Source organism: Erinaceus europaeus, unplaced genomic scaffold (genome assembly GCF_950295315.1).
Source record: "Erinaceus europaeus unplaced genomic scaffold, mEriEur2.1 scaffold_1068, whole genome shotgun sequence".
Taxonomy (NCBI): Eukaryota; Metazoa; Chordata; class Mammalia; order Eulipotyphla; family Erinaceidae; genus Erinaceus; species Erinaceus europaeus.
In genome coordinates, this window is record NW_026648164.1 from 1 (window position 1) to 18,719 (window position 18,719).

The following is an 18,719-nucleotide window of genomic DNA, read 5'->3' on the forward strand; positions in this document are numbered from 1 at the left end:
GGTCTTGAGCCTGAGCCCTTGCTTGTGGTAATATGTACACTCGAATGAGTGAACCATCACCTGTTGCTGCAATTAAAATTCTAAGGGTCTGACTGTAAACCATTAATACCCCAATAAAGAAATAAAATGATAAAAATAAAACAATGGAAAAAAATTCTAAGGGTCTTCCTTTCTGCTGTATCTTCTGATTGCCTAGTATCTTTGACCTTGCTTAATTGTGTGAAGCTGAGATGTGCTTTATAACCATTCAGGAAATAGATTAGAGCCTCTGAGTTTCTGGATCACTGGTTCTTAATCTTGGTGCATATTGGAAACACTTGGCAAGTTTAATTATTCACTAATGCCTGGATTCTAGTCCTATCACCCAGGTGATTTTTATATGCAGTCAATTCTCTACTCAGTCTAAACAGACTAAGTGGAGACCCCAGGAGCTAATGTGGACACGGGATTTTGAGATTCTTAGAACCAGTTGACCAGAATGCTTCAAGTAGGATGACAGTGAAGATGGTGGTCTATGACTCTGCATGCAGCTCCTAGATCCCAGGAAGGAGCTGCTTTTCCAGATGGTGGGACAGTGACATTGTTCAGCCTGTGTTAAGGAAGTGTTATCTTGAGGTTTTCTTGACTCCAAGGCACAAAGCTCTCTCTCTATACCTTGGCATAATCTGCATAGAGTTCCCTTCCAAAAGACAAGGGTCTCAAGCAGGTCAATTCACAGACCAGTATGGTGACTTGATATCTCCAGGGACAGAGTGGCAGAGAGCTTCTCATGCTTACAAACCAAACATGCTCTTAATTATCTTGAAGTTTTCTTGACTCCAAGGCACAAAGCTCTCTCTCTATACCTTGGCATAATCTGCATAGAGTTCCCTTCCAAAAGACAGGGGTCTCAAGCAGGTCAACTCACAGACCAGTATGGTGACTTGATATCTCCAGGGACAGAGTGGCAGAGAGCTTCTCATGCTTACAAACCAAACATGCTCCTAGATGCTCTCGGATCAGCCACCACCATCATCTTTTCTTGCCCATAAACTAAACTGACTCCTTCAGCTACTGACACTTGTCCTGCCCCTGTCGATGCCATCCTCTGAACTCTACAATTTAATAACTTTAACTCTTCTCATCTTGCTGTCCTTATCCACTCAGAACTCAGTCCAGCCCGTCTGGCCATTTAGGATCTGGGAGAAGGAGGTTTGAGTGTAGAAAATGTGAACTAAAGTGGGAGAATGATACCTTGGCTCCCCAGTTGAGCAGAGAAGCCTGCATTTGAGGTTGGACTCCGGAGCAACGGGCTCTTCCAGTGCTTTCTGTAAGTTGCATAGGGAACAACTCAAGCTGTCTCTCCTGGACTAAAGACTCAAAGGAAAGAGACCACAACAGAAAGCAAGTTGAGTTGTATTTAATTTGGTGCCTTATGATTTGCTCCATACAAGCAGAGCCCCTCTCTTGACTAAGACTCACACCTGTGACTTGCTGCTTCTGCCTCTGAGGGAGAGCTGGGCAGAAACATCAGAAGGAAAGAACAATAGAAGTTCCTGCTAAGATCAGCATGAGAACAGGAGGGTTTGCAGAGTCCTCCCTAAGTAGTCACCTCCCCTTCTCCCAGCAGAGCATTCCTGTAAATGAGTTGGGGCAATAGAATTTTCAGAGTGATTTACAGACTCTTATATTTAGATTTTATCCTAAATATTATATCCCACTAGTTCTTTTAAAACCTGAAAGGGCTCTCACAGCAAGTCCTGAAAAAGCCTTTGCAGAGCAGTATCTTGCCCCAGCCTGGGTCATAGGAAGGGGTACAGGTGGGAGGAGGTGGGGACAGGGGACAAAGCAGAAGTGAGTTGCTGTGTTGGATGACAAGCCTGGGTGTGGGACTTGAGAGGAGTCTCTATCATATACCAGCCTGAAGTGTGGCAAGGAGCCAGTATAGGGCACCCTGGGCAAACAAGAGGGAGGCCAGGGAGAAGTGCTGTGGAGGGATCATTCCTGAGCCCCTGAGGGCTGCAGGGGCCGACCTGAAGCCAGCGGGAATTTTGTCCAGGGGCTCCACCTTGCCTCCTATGGACTCTAAGCAGACTCCCCTGGGTGTAGGGGTGATGTCTTGAATCCAGCCTGTTGTATTTTCCACAAACTCCTGCAGAAGGAAGGGTAAGAGTGAAGGTGGAAGCATCACTTGCCCCAATCCTTACCCCCAACTGGTTGTGCTTAGTTATCCTGGTCCTCTCACCCCCCCCCCCCCCCATCAACTGAAACTCTGGTGGCACCCACACTCAGATCAGAACACTCTGTGCATGTGCTTCCTCCTCTCTTCTTCCAACGTTGCTGCCATACCATTGTCCTCTTTCTCTCTTAAATGTGTGTGTGTGTGTGTGTGTGTGTGTGTGTGTGTGTGTGTGTGTGTGAAAGAGAACAAGAGAGGGAAAGATAGACATAGACAGAAATAGAGAAATAGAAACACAGAAATACACACACACACACACACACACACACACACACACACACACAGAGAGAGAGAGAGAGAGAGAGAGACTTCATAGCCCTGAAGCTTCTTCCATTGCCATAGCCTCTCCCATGGCTCCCCATGGTTTAGGGTTTAAGCCTGGAGCTCACACACGATGTTGCAGTAGGCACTCTACCTGATGATCTCTCTGTCTTTTTTCTCTTTCCCTGTTTTTTTCCCAACACCATAACCCCCACTCCCCCTTACTAGGCCTGAGAGCCCAGTGTCTCTCCAGACTCTCACATCAATGGTCTTTATGATCACGGTCTGCTGGGCCTCCTTGCAGGCTTTCTCGGCCATCTTAATGTTCTCTGGGGTCCAGTCAATGTTGTTCAGGGCCATCACAGCATCCATGGGACTGCCAGGGGGTGAGTGAACAGCTCTTTAGGGTTCCATTAGAGCTCTGACAAAATCTTTATAGAGCACTTTTGTCTTTCATCAGCCCTATGATGTCTTGAACCATCAGGAAGGAAAGCCTTACTCCCCAATGGCATGACGATTTGAGTGTCCAGAGGACTCAAACCCAGGTCAAAGAGGTATCAAGACTGGGACTTTCAAGTGGGCTATTTTCCTACTTGAAAGTATATGCCATCTTTCACTGAATCAGGTAGAGCAGGAGAACAAAGGCCAAACAAAGAATTTGGATAGAGGTAATCTAACTGACAGAGGCCAGTTTTTATCTACTCTCCTGGACCTCACTGATATGAAAAAAAAAAATTCCATGTTCTGTCTATTGTCAGAGCTCTGAGATTCAGACATTACAGGTGTGGGAGAGTAGAGGAAAGAGGTCAAAGGAACAGGCACCAAAGAATCTTGACTCATTAATGTTAGGGAGTCAGGGCTCCTTGTCTCCTTCCACAGTCCACTCCAGAGTACCTCTCTCTCTCTCTCTCTCTCTCTCTCTCTCACACACACACACACACACACACACACACACACACACACACACGGGTCTCATCTCCTGAAGTGACTTACTCCATTGCATCCTCCCCCAGCTCATGGGCTACGGAGATGATGTCAGGGTACCCCATGCAACTAGAGATGTTGTTTCTGGGATAATAGAAGAGGAAGATGAGGCACATCTCATTAGTAGTGCTGGGTCCTCCCTAGAGAAGAAGATAAAGACAGTATGAGATGGAGAGACAAAAGCATCTGGAAATGGAAATGGCAAAAACTTGATCATGGTTCTGTCAGGCAACCACTGCTTCCCACACCCCCTCCTTTGTCTTCCTCTATTTCCAGTTGGTGGACACACACTAGTATTATTTCATGTATATATCACACCTGCCCAGTCTTCTCCATCTGATCTAGTTTAAGAAGATAAGCTATGAGCTTTGTACTAAAATCCTTTCTCTTTTGAGCTGCATTGGAAACCCCCATCTTTGCTGGTCTAAAGGAATATTCCTCAAATAGAACATGGCCAGTTCAACACTGAAAGGACTAATGGTTGTTCCCTCTGAATTCCAATAGTTCCTTACTCCACCTTGTATTTCAGTCATGCAGATGCCACGGCTGTCTTTCTTATTAGCATGTTAGCCTTTTGACTCCTACAGCCCCTGACACATTCCAAACTCACAAACTGTGACCACAATAACAGTGGTTAAATTAGAGGATCTACTATAATTCAGGAGTATGACATAGGCATTAATCAACTCTCATAGCACTGCCAGGAAAGAAACAGAATTATTAATTTTTTCATGAATTAAGTTAAATTAAGAGGCTAAATATCTTGAAGTTAGAAAGTGATTAAATTGACATTCAATCTCAAGCAGTGAAGCTAGTCTCTTGGTGACAAGGTGTTATATTTTGACTTTATTTTCTTGTCCTCTAAGAAGTTTGGAATAGATAATTCTTTCTAATAGAAATTCACAAATTCTGTGCTTTTCTTCACTTCCAAGAAAATGATCACTACTGGCATGTTTTCTTCACTTCCAACATGCCATTGGGTTCCTGGAAACGTGTGCTATTCAGTGCAAATTTACAGTGGCATTTAATGTTATGCTTTTCAGCCAAGACACACATAGGTAGGAAGTCTGTTAGTTACTTTAATACACTGTCTTTCCAGATTGTAGTGAGTCACTGACAGAGAAAGTGAGAGAATCTTTGCACCTGTCTTAGTATCATAGGGATATATAAGTACTTGAAAATCACATGTGATGGATAAAACCACTGGAGAAAAAAAGGGACTTCAGATGGAAAAAAAAATCGGAATCACTGAGTAGCCAATACTATGGGAAGGACTCTATTCTGAGGCCACAGTCAATGATCACGGTGGGGAGAGAGATAACTTACAAAAGTCATTGAATCTCGGTCCAGCGTCTGGTAGTGACACTCAACCAGCAACTCATCTCCCTGTTGAGAGTGAAACAGAAAGACTAGAATTAAGACAAAGAAGGACAGGCATTGTCTTAGGAGTCCCTTAGTGAGCAGTGAGGAACTCTGATCTTGGTTTCTCCACAGTTGTAGTTATGCCTCCCCTGGGTTCTCACCGGTTTAATCTCCACACGATGAGGCAAGTCTCTTGTCTCCTGCAGATTGAAGTCATAGAAATCATCTTTACAGATTGTTCGGAGTTGTGTTCCATTTCTCCAGGGAGAGAAGGAGAGGGATTCAAGTTGAGAAGAGAGTGGAGTGGGGAGAGCAATCTATCAATAGAGAAGCAGCGACTGGAGCCATCTTGTGGACCAGGTTGTGCCTGGGTTAAAAATGCTCCTTCTCTACATTCGTTCCTCTCATCTCTACTCTAGGAGTAATTCAAATTCATTCTGACTTCCACCCAACATGAATTTATGCTGCAGAATTAATAATCCTAAAATTCTCTTTCATATACAGAAGACAAAGCTTTGGTGGGGCTAGATAGGATAATGACTATGTAAAGAGACTATATTGCCTGAGGGTCTAAAGTCCCAGGTTCAGTCCCCCAAAACCAGAGCTGATCAGTGCTCTGGGGGAAAAAAAGACAGAAGACAAAGCTTTGAAAAATAATTGGATGGGGCAATGACTCATGCATGCATGAGGCCGTAGTTCTGATTCTTGACTTTGAGTAAGTCAGAACTGTGTGGTGATATGCGCCCCCACACACACACATACAACAGATTTTCCTGAAGAAAACGTCTGCATTTAAAGAAACAAACAAAAAAGAACTTGCATACAACAAGTTCCAGGTTTTTCTTTTTTAATTATTTTTAAAAATTACCTTTATTTTTTCATTGGATAGAGAAAGCCAGAAATCAAGAGGGGTAGATAGGATGATAGAGAGGAAGAGAGACAGAGAGACACCTGCAATACTGCTTTACCCATCACAAAGCTTTCCCTCTGCAGGTGGGGATTGGGGGCTTGAACCCAGGCCCTCACAAATTGTAACATGTGCATTCAACCAGCTGTATAACCTCCCAGCACCGACAAGTTCCAGGTTTTTCCACAGCATTGTATGTACCAGAGTGGAGCGTTGTTCTGGTTTCTCTGTCTCATAAAAAGAAACAGGTAGATAACAGTTGCTTAGTGAGAGTGAGGGGGAGAGAAATGTCATATGCAGTGCAGAGGATCCAAGTCTTCTGGCTTCAGGCATGTAAATCATACACCCTATCACACATCCTTCTGTTGACAGAACCCCAGGTCACCACCATCAGAGAATGCACTGGACGTGTGTCTCCCCTTACCTGTACTGCACAGCCTTCAGAGCTCGCCCAGTCAAGTGTGTGTGGAGCAGGTAGCCGTAAACCTGTATGTCAGGCACCGGGGCCCCATTTATCTGCCGCAGAGAGCTGTAGTCAGCTGTTAATACCCCTCCCCCATTCTCTTCCGGCCCCATGCTTTCTTTTATTCATTGATTTATTGCTTATTGGGGGATTAATGTTTACAGTAAATACAGGTGTTGTTGATACATGTGTAAAATGTCCCAATTTTCTGCACAGTGTTCTCACCCCCTAGACTAGGTCCTCCTCCACCATCAGGCACCAGGACCTGAACTCCCACCCTCCCCCCAGAGTCCTTTGCTTTGGTGCAGTACACAACCCAGTCCATGTTCTGCTTTGTGTTTCCCATTCTGTTCTTATTTCTCAACTTCTGCCCATGAGTGACACCATCTCCTATTCATTTTGGCTTACCTCTTTCTGGCTTATCTCACTTAACCTCCTCCCCTTTTATTCTTCTGCTGCCAACATTATCACTGGGGTTTGATGCCAGCACTAGGCATCCTTCACTCCCAGAGGTCTTATTTTTTAGTTCTCTCTCTCTTTTTATTTTTTGTTAGCTAGGATAGAGAGAAATTGAGAGAGGATGGGGAGATAGTGAAAAAGAAAGACAGATACCTGCTTCACTGCTCATAAATGGACTCCCTGAAGGTGGGGAGCGGAGCAGGTGTTCAAACCCTGGTCATTGCACTTGGTAATATGTGTGCTTAATTAGGTGTGCCACCATCCAGCCCCCTCTCACTTCACACTCTTTTAACCCTTACCAAGCCCTGACCCCTTCCGCTTCTTTGAAGTTTGCCATTTTTGCAATTTGCCATTTTCTCCCCAGCAGCAAACTGCAGTCATTCTCCAAGTCTGAGGCTCAGGCACTGAGCACTTGAGATCCTATCTGACCTGTGGTGGGGGACCAGGAGCTTCAGGGAGGAAGGTTGCACTCAGCATTACCTCCTCAAACTTCTCCGTCTTGCACAACCCGTAGGACATGTAGGACTCCGCGCCAGGGGGTAGGAAGTGGATGGGGAAGGTGAAGAAGCCCAGCTGCAGGACACCCATGTCATATTTACGCAGGCGCGCTGTGTAGTACACGCGGATGCCCGAGGAGTCATATATGCCTGGTCCGATGAGAGGGGAATCACAGAGAAAAGGAGAGCCAGTCACAAAACAGACAGAGGAGCTTAGAGATAGCCCAGCAGGGGAAGCACACACATTGCTATGTATGAGAGCCTGGAGTGATGCCCCTGGCACCACAAGGCAGCACCATGCACAGCACTAAGAGAGAATTCCAGGAACACTGGAACCATTTCAGTCACCAAGTTGCAGATGCTACCATGATGCCATTCTGACTTCCCAGGGCAGATGATCTCACCAATGTGTCCAGTGTGTGGTGGAGTCTCTCCTCCTGCTTTTCTCTCTCTCAGAAATTAAAAGGAGGAGGAGCAGGAGCTGGTGCACCCAGTCAAGCACACATACTGCTCTGCACAAGGACCTGGGTTTGAGGCCCCGCTCCCCACCAGCAGTGGGGATGCTTCACAAGTGATGGAGCAGATCTGTGGGCGTCTCTCTTTCTCTTTCCCTTTCTATCTTCCTCTCCTCTTTCAATTTGTCTCTGTCCGATCATGTATCATAGAAAGAAAAGAAGGAAAAAAAAAGGAAAAAATGGCCACCAAGTATGGTGGATTCATAGTTTAGGCACAGAGCCCCAGTGATAATCCTGGTGACAATAGAAAAATAAAATGAACGAAAGAAAGAAAGAGAAATTAAAAGGGATACAAAATAAAACCTGCTATTGTCAAAACAGGTGCAAGATCCAAACAACAACAATAATAATAAAAGTGGAGAGAAAGAGCTGAGATGAGAAGGTAGGAAAAAGAAACCAGCACACACCCAGAGTTGCCTGCCTTTGCCAGACCTAAGAAAACAAAGCAGCCTGGCTAGCTGGCCCAGACAGCCCAAGATGCTCACCAGCAAGGTTGCGGAAATTGCTGTAATGAATTTCTAGTCGGATCCACTGAGGGTCTAGGGGCATCCCGATGGAGATACCCACATCGTCTGGAAACTGGTAACTCTGTGGAGAGAGGGAGACTTGGCCCCAGGGGCAGACACTGAGAGGCTGCTCTGTTTCCTGGCCCTCATCCCAGGCCTCCCTTCTGGCCCAGCCATTCGGAAGTCCAGCAATCCCAGGTCCCAGTCTCATGCCTTCCCCTTTCCTCACCCCATCACCTAGTTCCCTTCTCAGGACTTACAGTGCCCCCGACAGCCCAGCCCACGATGACCTGTGAGCAGAGGGAGAAGGAGGGGTTGGCCCCATAGCAGTCGTCGACCCCCGTGGGGAGGACACTGGCGTTGCCACAGGCGTAGACCAGGATGTGGTGCACCATCGTCTCGTTGTGCTCTACCAACTTGGGCTCAAACTGCCAAGGGAAGTAGGGCAGAGCAGGCTCAAGACCAGCGACAAGATATTCTATTTTATAAATTCATGTATTGGCTAAAGACAGAGAAAAACTCAGATGGAAGGGGGCGATAGAGAAGGAGAGAGACAGAGACACCTGAAGCCCTGCTTCACTGCTTGTGAAGCTTCCCCACTGCAGCTGGGGAGTGAGGGCCTGAATCTGGTCTTAGTGCATGGTGACAGGAGCATTCAGCTGAGTGCCTACACCACCCAGCCCTTGGTGCCAAGATATCATTGCCCCCACTCCTATTCGCCAGTCAAAGTAATCTCTCCAAATCTAACCCAAATCTCTGGTTTTCTTTCTCTTTCTGTTATTGTCTGATTTTCCTCCCCAGTCTGGCATTTCCCCTATTCTGACTCCTCTCTCAACCCTACTCTTTCCTAGTCTTTTGCCTGAGAGTTTAGTAATCTATATATTTCTAAAAGATTGATAGACTTTTCTCTTTTTAAGAATATCCTATTTATAAGTTGGGGGAGATAGCTTAATGGTTATGCAAATAGACTCTCATTTATGAAGATCCAAAGTCTTAGGTTCAGTCCCCTCTACCATCATAAACCAGAGCTGAGCAGTAGAAAGAGAGAGATTCTATTTTTTTAAATATTTATTTATTTATCCCCTTTTGTTTCCCTTGTTTTATTGTTGTAGTTATTATCTTTGTCATTGTTGGATAGGACAGAGAGAAATGGAAAGAGGAGGCGAAGACAGAGAGGAGAAAGATAGACACCTGCAGACCTGCTTCACTGCTTGTGAAGTGACTCCCCTGCAGGTGGGGAGCCAGAATTGAATCAGGATCCTTACTTCGATCCTTGCGCTTGGCATCACCTGAGCTTAACCCGCTATACTACCGCCCGACTCCCTATTTATTTTATTTTAATAAGAGAAAGAGAGCATGTGAAAGTTATTTTAAAAAGAAAGAGAGAGAGCTCGGAGCATTGCTCAGCTCTGATTTAATGGTGATGCTAGGGATTGAACCTGGAGCCTCAGAACACCTTAGTAGTGAAATTCTTTTTGCATAGCTATTATGCTATCTCCCCAGCCCAATATTAATTTACTGATTGTCTCTGTGTTTCACTTTTCTGTGTGGACTCTTACAGAGAGAGAAAGTGAGACAGAGAGGCATAAAGACACCGTGCCAATGCTTGCTTCAATACGGCAGGAGCCAGGCTTGAACTCAGGTCACACATAGCAAAGCAGGCACAATCCAGATAAGCTTTTTTTTTTTCCAGCCCTATTTATTTATCACTATGGGAAAGAGAGAGAGAAAGAGATCAGATCAGCTTTTCATCCTGTGAGGTGCTAGGGATCAAACCCAGGGCCCCAAGTTTGTGAAGCCCACATTCTGCCTTCTGGGACACTTCCATGGTCACTGAGAACACAATATTCTTAATGTAGCCAGGAACATCTCAAGAATTTTGCATTCTCTTAATAACAGATTCAAAAGTCTGTGACCATGCCTTGCTAGACATTCTCTCCAAAGAAAAGATGCCTCCTACTTATGCACACCTTATTATAAGACCAAACTTTTATTTATTTGGTCAAACTTGAAATAAACTAAATGTGTGATCAGGTGACTAAATCTGAGTACCCTTTAGCTAGATGATCTTGACCTTCAGCCTTTGGTCACAACAAGCCTGTACCTCCTCCTGGGCCAGGAGTCCACAGGAGTCCTGGGCCAGGGGTCAGAATGGGGCTTGGACTTTATACTTCAGACATACTTATTATTTCAAGTCTCCTCAAAATTGTTCCTGCATTGTAGCACTTGAAGACAGTATTGAGTTGTCAGTAAAGTCATCACACACACACACACACACACACACACATATATATATTAATAATTTATTATTATTATTTGTCATTGACTAGAGACAGAGAGAAGTTGAGATAGGAGGGGGAGACAGAGAGACACCTTCAGCCCTGCTTTACCACTCCTGAAGCTTTACCACTGCAGGTGGGGACCAGGGGCTTGAACTTGGTTCCTTGAATACTATAATATGTCTTCTTAACCAGGTGTACCGTTGCCTGACCCTTATAATGTGTATTTTTTTTTAAAAAAAAACAAACTTCATTTACTTTATTTTCAAGGACATAAATAAATTAAGGGGAAAGAGGGAGAAGGAGAGAGACAGAGAGACAGAGAGATACCTGAAGCCATGCTTCACCACTTGTTGACTCTCCCCCCAACCCCCGTCCTGCTGCAGGTAGGGACCTGGGGTTTGAACCTGGGTCCTTGAGCATGGTAGCATATGCACTTAATCAGGACCTGGCCTTATTATGACATATTTTTCTATGAAAAATTACATCTTGACTTATTCTGACATCCCAATAGAACCACCTGGAAGCAGGTTCTGAGCTCAGTATGTCAGGAAACAGTCACATCCATTCACATTGACTGGATCCCATTCTCTCTCTACCACTCAATCTCAGCCAGCCATCCATCCATCCATCCATCCATCCATCCATCCATTCATCCATCCATCCTCTGTGAACCCTCCCCTCATAGTCTGCCCTGCTTCACCTGCCTCACCACCTTCACTGTGCCCCACCAGGCAGTCCTCAGTACCTTGTAGATGTGGTGCTTCTGGCTAACGATGGGGAGAGGGAGGAAGGTGCAGGCATAGGTGGTGTCATCTTCTGGAATGAGGAACTGGAGAAGGACACACAGAGGCTGAGCTGGGGAGGAGGAAATGAGGGTCTCAGAGCAGAGGAATGGCTACAGCAAGCAGGAAGGGGTTGGCCTGAGTACCAAATGGCCCATCTTCAGGGGGCTGAGGGAAAGTGAAAGGAGCCTTCACCCCAGTGTCACACACCAAATCTAGGGCAGAGTAAGGTCTGGGCTGAGTGGGAATGGGGGCAGTGTGCTGGAGGGACTTGCATTTGTGAGCTCCAGGTCGTGGATGATGGTGTCCTCGGGGACCTCGAGTTCGTCGGGATGGACTATCTGCAGCAGGAAGATGGACTTGACGAAGGTCCGCTCTCGATCCAGCTTTGGCGTGTCATCCAGTCCGTAGGCGGCCAGCACCCTGACCGTGTCTCCCTGGAGGTGTCACAGGCATTGTGGCACTGCTGTCGTGGGAAAGCTTTTCAAATACCCACTACCAAAGGACAATGCAAGCCACTTGCTCCGGTCTGCACAGTGGGGTCCAAGTGCTTCTAGTTCTGCCTCTGAAGCCTCCATGTTGGGAATATTGAGCCTGTCAAAGTCCCTCTCCTATCCCCTCCTCTCTTAAAAAATACTCTATTTTACTTTAATGAGAAAGGGAGAAGAGAAAGAGAGAGAGAGAGAGAGAGAGAGAGACCAGAACACTGCTTAGCCCTGGACTGTGGTGGTGCTGGGGGTTGAACCTGGGACCATGGAGCCTCAGGTATAAAAGCATTTTGCAGAACTATTATGCCATCTCACCAGCCCTTACCATGCTCTCTCTTCCCTGTGACCATTTGTAGTAAATCATTCTATGATGTTCAGTGAATCTGAACAAGTTTCTCCAAGACAGAAACACGGGGAAGATGGGTAGATGCTGAGTTGGTGAATTTCCTTTTAATTTGAATGAAAGAGAGAGAGAGAGAGAGAGAATGGAGAGAACCAGAGCATTTCTCTGGCATACGTGGTATTTGGAATTGAACTCAAGACCTCACACATTCGATTCCTGTTCTCTGTCCATCTGCTCACCTCCCTGACAGTGGGCTTCTAGATTTCAAGAGGTGTCACAGCTAGGGTATCACCAGGAAAATGGAGGAGGTTGGAGAGGGTGAGAAAGAAAGAGAGAGAGAGAGAGAGAGAGAGAGAGACAGGAGAGTGTGCGAGAGAAGAGAGACAACAAGGAAGTTCTGAGATTCCTGGACTTTCTGGACTGAAGACAGTCCCTTGCCCAAAGGGGACAGCAGCTGCCTGGATGGTTCTTTCTCTTCCTCTTTCTTTTTTTTTACCGCAATGTCCATGTCATGAGGGTCACAGGAACGGAGGGGCCTGGAGAATCGCATGGTGGTGTAGATAGCATCTTCCATCAGCCCCTGCAGCTCAGCATCCTGGCTGGAGTCCTCCTCCATGGTGTCTTCATCCAGCAGGTGCCAATCCTGGGGCCCAGAGAAGATCAAGGGGTGAGAACTAGGAGCCCCAAGTGGGCATGACTTTGAAACAGCTGGTGTGACATTCGATTCCCCCAAGATGAGTGGAATCCAGGTCTCCCCTGTCAGCTGGTTCTCTCCTTGGATGGAGCCCCACCCCATGTCACCCCACCCCACCTGACCTTGATTTTCTCCTCCCGTATCTACTCTAACCCTCACAAATCCTAATACTCTTTCATCTCTAGCCCTTAGAAGCGCACCCATTCTCTGAACAGTTTATAACCACTGATCTGACAGTGTGGCTCTTAACATGGGTGCTTCTCTATATAAACAGAGTTAAGAATGGGCGAGTTCGGGAGACAGGTAAGCCATTGCTTTGCCTCTAGGACAGGTGCCAGTCACCTGCCTCATTGCAATGTTGTGAGGGTAATATGTACAGAGTTAGAGCAAGAGCCTGGTGATGGCACACCTGGTTGAGCACACAAGGACTCAGGTTCAAGCCCCTGGCCCCCACCTTTAGAGGGAAAGTTTCATCAGTAGTGAATCAGGGCTAAGATAACAACAAAAAAAATTAAAAATTAAAATGATAAAAAAAAGAATTCAGAACAATGCCTAAGTAACAGCATGCATCAATTTTATTTTATTGTAATTGCCACCAAAGTTAACACCTAGACTCAGTACCTGCAGGATGACTCTACTGTTCTCAGAGGCCATTATTTCCTTTTAAAAACTACTTTATTAATTTTATTTTTAATTGGGGGATTAATGGTGTTTAGACATTTACTCATTTTTAATGAGATTCAGAGAGAAAGACACACACACACAGAGAGAGAGAGAGAGAGAGAGAGGGGAGTACTGCCCATCTATGGCTTACAGTGGTCCTGGGAATTGAACCTGGAACTTCAGAGCCTGAGGCATGAATGTTTTCTGCAGAACCATTATGCTGTCTACCCCCCTCCCCGCAGATGGGGACCAATACTTGAACAGCACGTAGTTATATACTGCACTCTGCCAAGAGTACAATCCACAGCCCCCAACATGTACCAGTTTTACATTATCATTAATCCTTCTCTTGCTAGACTATTTCATGTTGTGTTCTATCTCTGAACCTGAAGGAAATTCAGGATGAGGGCTCTGCCTCAAACGCTATGCACACAAGGAGTGGAATGTTGGCTCTGTTCCCTCAGCCACTCAGGGCTTGAGCAGACCCAGACCTAGGCTCTGCTGGGGACCCATTCTGTAGGCAGACATCAGCAGTCAGCTGGTGCTCCTCTCCGCTCCAGAGTGGACTCACACCCTTGAAGGGAGACCAACCCCCCCTCCCGAAAAAAAAACTCACCGAGAAGTAGACATTGCCATCTGGTAGGACGCCCCCAACCACCAGGTCACTGCCTGCCCTGGTATAGCGATTGGTAACACCCAAGCCCACCCAGCCAGCTGTCCGGACCTTCAGCTCAAAAGTAATGATCTCGCTATCCAGGTCAAAGTCCCAGCGCAGGAACATGGCATTGGAAGGGTCTAGGAAACGGGAGTAACGCAGGGGGGATGAGGGGCCCAGGAGCCTGCCCTGGGTGGGAGCTGCCAGGACCACCATGAGGAGCAGCACCCCGATGAAGAGGGCACAGGCCATGGCTCCCGGGGTCTGGAGCATCTCTGCTGAACAGGGACACCCACCAGAGAGGGACTTATATGTGTCTCAGCCTGTAGCTGGCAAGTGCCACGGAGGAGGGACAGATGGGGATCTTCTGATCTGATTGTTCTCTGGGCTCAGTGTGGTGCCACTTACATAACCCAGGGGGTGGGTGAGGTATCCAGACAATCAGAAGAGATTGTCTCAGGACCTGGGGCAGGACCTGGCATGGCCGTCTCAGGAGTAAATCCTTTAGAGTCTTCCAGACAAACACCCCTATACACACACAGCACACACACATACACACACACCACACACCAGCCAGTGTTCATATTTATTTTTTATTTATTCCCTTTTGTTGCCCTTGTTTTATTGTTGTAGTTATTATTGTTGTTGTTATCATTGATGATGTTGTTGTTGTTGGATAGGACAGAGAGAAATGGAGAGAGGAGGGGAAGACAGAGAGGGAGAGAGAAAAATAGACACCTGCAGACCTGCTTCACCACTAGGGAAGCTACTCCCCTGCAGGTGGGGAGCTGGGGCCTCAAACCTTGTTCCTTAAGCTGGTCCTTGCGCTTCGCCCCAAGTGCGCTTAACACAATGAGTTAGCACCTGACTCAGCATCTGACTCCTGCCAGTGTTCTTCTATTGAAAACTTGCAGACTCAAAAGGGTCTAGTTTCTCTCTGCCTCCACCCCCCCCCCCTTGTCACCCTTGTGTCTTTGGTTGCCTTGCTCTGACCTCTGACACACATGGCCAACCTTTCCTTATGAATGAGGCACTTAATCTTTGTCTGCCTACAAAACTGAGGCACCAGGAAGGGTGCACAGGGTATTGTATGCAATGCTGCCTCCGAACAATAGACACCAGCAGGTAAGAAGCTCCCTCTCTGGCACAGGGAGGGGGAGCAGGAAGTCTATGATTTCCATCTTTTGCAGAAGCCTGGGCCACTAATCCCTGGAAGGACACATGGAGGTGAAGGAAACATAATCTGCTTCCAAGTGGGTAGGTCTGGGGCAGCTTTGTGTCTTGAGTGATAAACCTGAACTTGCCATGGAGGGTGCTCTACCCATCATCCACACATGGAGACTTAACCGACCTTCCCATCTTGCAAGAAGAGCTGGTGCAAGGATCCCGGTTTCAGCCTCCGACTCCCCACCTGCAGGGAGTCACTTCACAGGTGGTGAAGCAGGTCTGCAGGTGTCTATCTTTCTCTCACCCTCTCTGTCTTCCCCTCCTCACTCCATTTCTCTCTGTCCTATCCAACAACAATGATAGCAATAACAACAACAATAATAATAACAAGGATAAACAACAAGGGCAACAAAAGGGGGAAATAAATAAATAAATTAAATAAAAGTTAAAAAAAAGAAGAAGAACACTGGTGTTTTGAGTACAAAAGAAATTTAGATGCCTGAATAGGTTAGAACTGACAAGAAACCTAAGGTCCACTCAACTTACTAAAAAGTCAAGCCTACTGAAATCTTATTTTATTTCATTAAAAAAAAAAATCAGGGACCAGACAGTGGTGCACCTGGTTAAGTGCACACATTACAGAGTGCAAGGACCTGGGTTCAAGCCCCTGGTCCCCTCTTGCAGGGGGGAATCTTCCTGAGGAGTGAAATAGGACTGCAGATATCTCTCTGTCTCTCTCCCTCTCTATCTCCCCTCCCTTCTCAGTGTCTCTATCTAATAAAAAATGAAGTGAAATAATCCAAACTTTTTTTTTTCCCTGAGGCTTTACCACTTTCAGAGAGAGAGGAAGAAATAAAATGAGAGAGAGAGACAGAGAGAGAGACAGAGAGAGAGCAAGCAATGGAAGCTTTCTGCAGTGGACAAGGACCCACAGGGAACTTGGGTTAAACACCTGGCAAAACAGATACAACATCCAGGTGACATATTTTGCTGCCCACTCCCCCCACCTCAAATTAAATGTTTAAAAGATATACCTACGTATGTGTACTAAATGGGATAAATTTACAGCTGGACATGCGAACAGCACACTGGCATATGGTACAGGGGTTGAACCCAGAGCTGCAGGCCTGCAAAGCATGGGATCTACCTACTGAACCACCTCTCTGGCCCACTTGTTTAGATGAGGAAACATAAGCTCCGAGGGTAGCAAGAGTAGCTCCTGAGCATTCATTCCACCGGTCTGTAGCTGGGCTGACTCCAGCGTGCAGACGCCCAGCCCCGGCACAGCTCTTCCATTTCCAGATACCCTTGGGGCACCCAACCCCTGACCATGACTGACTTCCACCCTGACTTATCCTGACAGGAGGAAGCTACTGTCACTTGCTGTTTCTTTGTGTCACTGTGACTGACCTCAGCCTGTCACAGATGAGCTGGAAGCCACCTCCTTGGCACCCAAGGACCTCTCCCAACTAGACACTGGGAGAGTAGACAATGGGGGAGTAGTAGTAAGGACATCATGGGTCCGAAGGGCTCCCCTGGCACAGAAAAGGAACACAAGTCTATATAAAGACAGTCATGTGTGGCTCAGTGGGTAGAGCATGGAATAGACACCGCCACACCTCAGACCCTGTGCTCCATCCCTCAAGTCTTGTGGGAGCCCTATGCCAGCACCAAACTAACTCCATGGTGGTGAGGTGTGCTGTGTTACTCTGTCTACTGAAGAGAAAGATGAAAATGAGCTGGGAGTGGCTCTGCAATGTCCTGGTTCATTAACTAGCATGGTAGGAGAGGCCAGTTGGTGGCGCACCTGGTTAAACACTCACATTATAGTGCATAAAGACCCAGGTTGAAGTCCCTGGTCCCCACCTGCAGGAGGAAAGCTTTATGAGTGGTGAAGCAGGGTTGCAGGTGTCTCTCTGTCTCTTTTCCTCTTTTTCTATCTCTTTTCAATTTCTCTCTGTCCCTACCCAGTAATAAACAGATAATAAAATAGTTTTTAAAAGTATTTTGGGGAGATGGGTGGTAACGCAGCAGGTTAAATGCATGTGGAGCGAAGCGCAAGGACCCGTGAAAGGCCCCCAGCTCCTCACCTGCAGGGGAGTCACTTCACAAGCAGTGAAGTAGGTCTGCAGGTGTCTTTCTCTCCCCGCCTCTCTTCCCCTTCTCTCTCCATTTCTCTCTGTCCTATGTAACAATGACAACAATTACCACAATAATAAAAAACAGCAAGGGCAATAAAAGGGAAATAAATAAAAGGAAAAGAAGTATTTTAAAAAACTGGCATGATAGAAAGGGGAAAACAAAAAACAGAATGGGAAGAGGGAAAGAGAAAAGGAAAAACGGGGGGGGGGAAGTAGGGAAGAAAAGCAAAAACACAGGGAAAAAAAGGAAGAGAGAGGTAAAGAAAGGAAAAGAGAGAGAGTAAGGAAAGAAAGAGAAAAAGAAAAACAAAGAAAGGAAAGAAGGGAAGTGTAAAATAAAACAGGGACAAAAGAAGGAAGGGAGGGAGGATGGGAGGGAGGGAAGATGGAATGGTGGGGGTGAATCCCAAATAAGACTCCATCCCAAATGGGGGTAGAGAGTTTCTGACTTTGCTCAGGACACACCTATTCATACCGTGAATGAGTTCAACCAAACCAGTGAGGTTCTAGCTGAGGTCCTTTGCAGCTTCTATAAGCCCAGGAGTGGAGAGAGAGAGAGAGAGAGAGAGAGAGAGAGAGAGAGAGAGAGACCCTCCCACCCCATAACCCCAGGGGCAGCCCTGCTACCAAGCTCTGAGTCTGGCCAAGAGCCAGGCAACCACCTGGAAGGAAGCGCTTACCTGGGCCCAGATGGGAGCTGAGCCAAGGCAGAGGAGGCACCTGGGAGGCTTGACCTTGAGGAGAGGAATCGGAGAAGAGATAACAGGAATGTCAGAGACACTCTGATCCCAATCTCTCTTGGGGATTAGGGCTAAGGGAGAGGGTGGCCAGGTAGGCAGGACAGCCTGCCCTGTAAACTGAGATGGGTCTCCACTCCTTTATCCTGCCACCTCTCTTCCTAGACCTCTGGACAGAGGCGTGGTCACTCAAGGTGCTGGGACCCAAGATCTCAGTGCAGGAATCTGCTCCAGGACCCTGTTGCTTTACTATGAACCCCTTTTGCCTTTTCTGTGTTTTATTGTTGTTATTAATATTTTTCCCACCAAGCTTATTACTAGAGCTCAGACGCAAAGCCACCATTCCTCACCGACATTTTTTTATTCTTTTTTTTTTAATTTGATAGAGACAGAGACAAATTAGAGAAAACAGAGGGGGAAAGAATGAGAGAGAGAGAGAGAGGGAGAGCAGTAGTACTATTTCACCACTTCTAAAGCTCCTTTCCTACAGGTGGAAGACCAGGAACTTGAACTTGGGTTTTTGAATGTGGTGATGTGTATGTGCTCCTTATCAGGTACGTCGTCACCCAGTCTTTCTCCCCTTTATACTCTTATT

General features: G+C 46.6%; 1 protein-coding gene across 1 annotated transcript; it reads right to left on the reverse strand.

Moving 5' to 3' along the window:
* Positions 1-1,863: 1,863 nt before the first annotated feature.
* On the reverse strand, positions 1,864-18,237 carry LOC103112858 (putative DBH-like monooxygenase protein 2; the record flags this gene model as incomplete). Its single annotated transcript, XM_060184786.1, has 13 exons — positions 1,864-2,131; positions 2,741-2,855; positions 3,473-3,603; positions 4,790-4,849; positions 4,987-5,083; positions 6,157-6,248; positions 7,135-7,301; positions 8,152-8,254; positions 8,433-8,600; positions 11,200-11,283; positions 11,512-11,673; positions 12,564-12,710; positions 18,068-18,237. Coding segments are annotated over 13 exons (1,739 nt in total), but the record flags the coding sequence as incomplete, so codon positions are not given.
* Positions 18,238-18,719: the final 482 nt, after the last annotated feature.